Genomic DNA, 3,972 nt, shown 5'->3' on the forward strand with positions numbered 1-3,972 from the left:
TGCTCTTTCCTGAGGCTGCCGGCAGGGTGGGTGTGTACCACAGAGGCACATATTTGATCCCAAGCTCCTTCGGTGCACCTCACATCCCTCCGCAGCCTCCTGTGTTCCTGCTCCATCCGATTTTGTCTGTTTAACGGTGTGTGAGAGCAATCCAGCACAGGAAGGACAGGGAGCTGTTGGAGCGAGTCCAGAGGATGCACCAAGATGTTCAGAGGATGGAGCAGCTCTGCTGGCAGGAAAGGCTGGGAAAATTGGGATTGTTCAGCCTGGAGAAGAGAAGCTTCAGGGTGACCTGATTGTGGCCTTCCAGTGCCTGAAGGAGCCGGCAAGAAACATGGAGAGAGACTATTTACAAGGGCCTAGAGTGCCAGGACAAGGGGGAATGGCTTCCCACTGCCAGAGGGCAGGGATAGATGAGTTACTGGGAAGAAGTTCCTCCCTGTGAGGGTGGGGAGGCCCTGGCACAGGGTGCCCAGAGCAGCTGTGGCTGCCCCTGGATCCCTGGCAGTGCCCAAGGCCAGGTTAGATGGGACTTGAAGCACTCTGGGCTAGTGGAAGGTGTCCCTGCCCATGGCAGGGGTTGAATGGGATGAGCTTTGAGATCCCTTCCAACCCAAACCCTTCTGGGATCTGTGATCCAGGTCTCCACGAGCCATTGCTCTTTGATGAGCAGCCTGGATTTCACTGTCAGGAGCAGCTCCTCATCCTCCCCCCTTCCCACCTGGCAGCTGCACAGCCCTCATGGAGCAGCTGAGCATGGATAACAGCTGAGGGGATGCAGGTGATGAGCAGATCTGATCAGAGCCCAGAGGTTTTTGCTGTCTCCCAGGCATTTTTAGAGGAGAAATGGAACTGAGGATACGCTGGTTTGGCAGGTCAAAGGGAGAGGAAAGAGCTGCCAGTAGTGCCACTGTGGGAGCTGTCACTGTGATGTTGTGTGGTGTCAGGGCAAGGAAGTTGGTGGCTTGTTCAGATTTCCCCCCTTAATTTACATAATCTTTAAAAAAATTCTGTTAAGGAGAAATCAATTGCTACTTCTCCTTCAAACTTGAACTGCTTTTCTGTAACAACTCTCCTTTTTAGCTATAGACTTTTTGGGAGGAGGTTTTTACAGCACTCACCGCTTTCCCCACCAGGCTGCCTACAAGAGCTGGAGAGCTAAACTCTCCTCATGTGCTAAATTTAAATTTTAATCTCCTCCTAAATTCCCCTTTTCATCTGCTCAACAGCACCCTGATCTTTCAGGGAGCTCCTGAGCAGAAGCAGAACCTCTGATATTAAGACCCATCACAAGGCCCCACTTGCTTTTTTACTTATGAATTACCCCAAAAGTTATGTGACAACATTGTAACAGCCACTATAACGAGTTTTATTTCATTTTAACCATTTATTGCTCCCCCAGCTTTCAGAGTTCTGATTCTTCAGAAGAACCAGTTTGTTTTAATCAAGCTTCACCTCTAATCAGAGGAAGTTGCCCACCCACCTCTCCAGTGTCTTTCCAGTTTCCCATCTTTGGACAAAGAAATCTTCATTTACAGCTTTTACTACCATAAAGACACAACACAGGTTTGTGGTCAGAAGGCCTCAGTTTATTAAAAAAAAAGAGGATCTGCTTCTGAGAAACAGAACAACTGCGATCATGCAAATCTTGGATGAGCACAAGGCAGTCAGAAGATGAAAGACAAAAGCTGCCCAACATGCAGAAAGAACTCAAGCAAACATTAAACCAGTGCTTTACACTGAACATTAAGTGCCAAATAGTAAAAGGTAATTAATTTCTCCAGTGTTCATGCTGTCTCTCAGACTTTTAGTCTTGTACAAAAGCTGAAAGAAAGCCATAAAAAAATTGTAAAAAAACTATAGAAATGTACAAAACCCAGCTCCAGTAGGAAAAGCATTTTAACATGAAAATTGAGGTCAGATCACATCTACTCTTCCTCCAAGCACTCTCCATCTTCAGCAGGATCCAGTGGCAGGGGCCGAGCTCTGTAAGGAGAATTATTTCAGAAGCATTAGCAGAACCCAGCTCTGGTTTGAAAGGCTAACCAAGACCTGTTCCCAAAGCCCATGTGACCCAAATGACTTTAATTAGCCTCATCCAGCACCTTGAGGCATCAGGACTGACAGGGGCTACTTTATCCCACGTGCTCTGAGCCCAGATGCAGCTGCAGAGACACTTCCTCCAAACAATCCCACAGCAAGACATCCCTGGATGGTCCCTGCGTGTCCTGGACCCCAAGGGCCACACACAGGTTCCACACCTTTCTTTGGAAGCTGTGTAACTCCATCTCACACCCGAGTTTCCACCCGACTAACTTATGGAACAAAAAGCTTGTGCAGTTCCTGCTGCTTCCAGAACACACTGGGAAGCTGCAAATTGTTTTGGATGGGGACGCCCTGCATCCTCTTCTCACCACCTGGTTCTTACTCAGCCCAACAAACTCCAAATTAAAGGGATGAAGGTTTTCCTGTGCTACAGCAAACGCTTTCTGTTTCACCAACAGGTGGGATGCACTCAAAAGCCTTTGTCTGTTTGTCCTGCAGGACAGTTTGGGGCTGATTCTTATGGGCTCCCCCTGGCAGTTTAGGAATATCTATATTTGGTGGAGAAATGGAGGTTCAACCCAGAATTCTCTATGGAAAACAGAGTGTCTGTAAGACAGTATTTTACACTGCTGCCTTTTTAGTCAGTAGCACAGCCCACAGGTTAATCTCTGAGGTTTCAGCTTGGAAAAGCCGTCCAATTTCTGGCACATGGAAGTTGTTAGTGGTCTCCTAAGCTTTTCCAAAACTTTGCTCTGCTGGCAAAGTTATGTCTGAGTACTGAGAACTTGCCTCAACTACTAGTTACTCCACCCATTTTCAGGAACCTCCACGAGGTCCCTGGAAACTTTGCCAGACTTTGCTGAGAAACATCATTTCCATGAGGATACACAGGTCAGGAGACACACTGCCAACTTTTCAGCAGTTGCTTGCTCCTTCAAAGACAAACTGGAGTTTCACAGAGCCATGGAGGAGAAATAATCGCAGCTTGCTTCCCCAACTTGTGCCTCCCCTTGCCCCAGTACCCACTCCAGGCCGCTGGTGCCAGGCGTGTCTCCGTCAGGTGCCCCGTTGTCCTTGGGTGGGAGCTTCAGGAAGTCGCTGATGCCCCTTTGCCAGGTGGGCACCGGCCTCACACAGACCCGGTTTAGCCCCACAGGGCGCCTGTCACCTGCGGGGGTGAGATGTCAGTGCTGGGGAGGGAGGGGGGAAGGAAGGAGGTGAAGAAGACGGGAGGGAGGAAAAGAGGGGGAAAGAGAGGGGTGAAATGAGGGAGGGGGGAAGGAAGGAAGGAGGGAAGGAAGGAAGGAAGGAGAGAGGGGGAAGTAAAGAAGAAAGGAAGGGTATAGTGAGGGAGGGAAGGAGGGAGGGAAGGAAGGGAGGAGGAAGGAAAGAGAGAGAGGGAAGTAAAGAAGAAAGGAAGGATATAGCGAGGGAGGGAAGGAAGGGAGGAGGAAGGGCCGAGCCCCGCCGCGCTCACCTCTCCTGCTGGGCAGCGGCGGCCCCGCGCTGATGCTGCTGGAGCCCAGCGCCTTCCGGGGAGCGCGGGCGACCAACACTGCGGACACAGGGGCACAGCGCGGGGTCAGCGCGGCACTCGGACCCGGCTCGGCCCTACCCGCCGCCCATCCCATCCCATCCCATCCCATCCCATCCCTTTCCCTTTCCCTTTCCCCTTCCCCTTCCCATTCCATTCCATTCCATCCCATCCCTTTCCCCTTCCCATCCCATCCCATCCCACCCCCGCGGCCCCGCACCCTTGCGAAAGACGCGGCCGCCCTGCGCCGCCTTGGTCCGCGCCATGCCTGCCTGGCCCGGCCCGGCCCCGCCCCGGCAGTGCCATTGGCCTCAGCCCGCCAATGCAGCGCGGGCCCGCCCCCGTCCCGCTCCCGTTCCCGCTCCCCTGTGCCCAGGCGGGATATTGGGAAG

The 3,972-nt window shown here is 52.1% G+C and overlaps 1 protein-coding gene across 1 annotated transcript; it reads right to left on the reverse strand.

The window, feature by feature from the left end:
• Positions 1 to 1,567: 1,567 nt before the first annotated feature.
• Positions 1,568 to 3,893, reverse strand: PCLAF (PCNA clamp associated factor). The gene is made up of 4 exons (XM_042022789.1): positions 3,801 to 3,893; positions 3,524 to 3,601; positions 3,073 to 3,214; positions 1,568 to 1,986 (listed from the first exon to the last, which is right to left on the reverse strand). Exons 1-4 carry the CDS (start codon positions 3,844 to 3,846, stop codon positions 1,929 to 1,931), a joined length of 324 nt encoding a protein of 107 aa, XP_041878723.1. The 5' UTR covers positions 3,847 to 3,893; the 3' UTR covers positions 1,568 to 1,928.
• Positions 3,894 to 3,972: the final 79 nt, after the last annotated feature.

Source organism: Corvus kubaryi, unplaced genomic scaffold (assembly GCF_017639235.1).
Source record: "Corvus kubaryi isolate FWS band 111438036 unplaced genomic scaffold, C.kubaryi_AGA036_p1.0 37220, whole genome shotgun sequence".
NCBI classification, from domain to species: domain Eukaryota; kingdom Metazoa; phylum Chordata; class Aves; order Passeriformes; family Corvidae; genus Corvus; species Corvus kubaryi.

Bases quoted from the DNA above. Each gene is read 5' to 3' on its own strand.
- PCLAF (XM_042022789.1), bottom strand. From the start codon at position 3,846: ATGGCGCGGACCAAGGCGGCGCAGGGCGGCCGCGTCTTTCGCAAGG. The intron at 3,602-3,800 runs GTGCGGGGCCGC...CTGTGTCCGCAG, and splicing joins CGGCCGCGTCTTTCGCAAGG to TGTTGGTCGCCCGCGCTCCC. The intron at 3,215-3,523 runs GTGAGCGCGGCG...TCACCCCCGCAG, and splicing joins GCCGCTGCCCAGCAGGAGAG to GTGACAGGCGCCCTGTGGGG.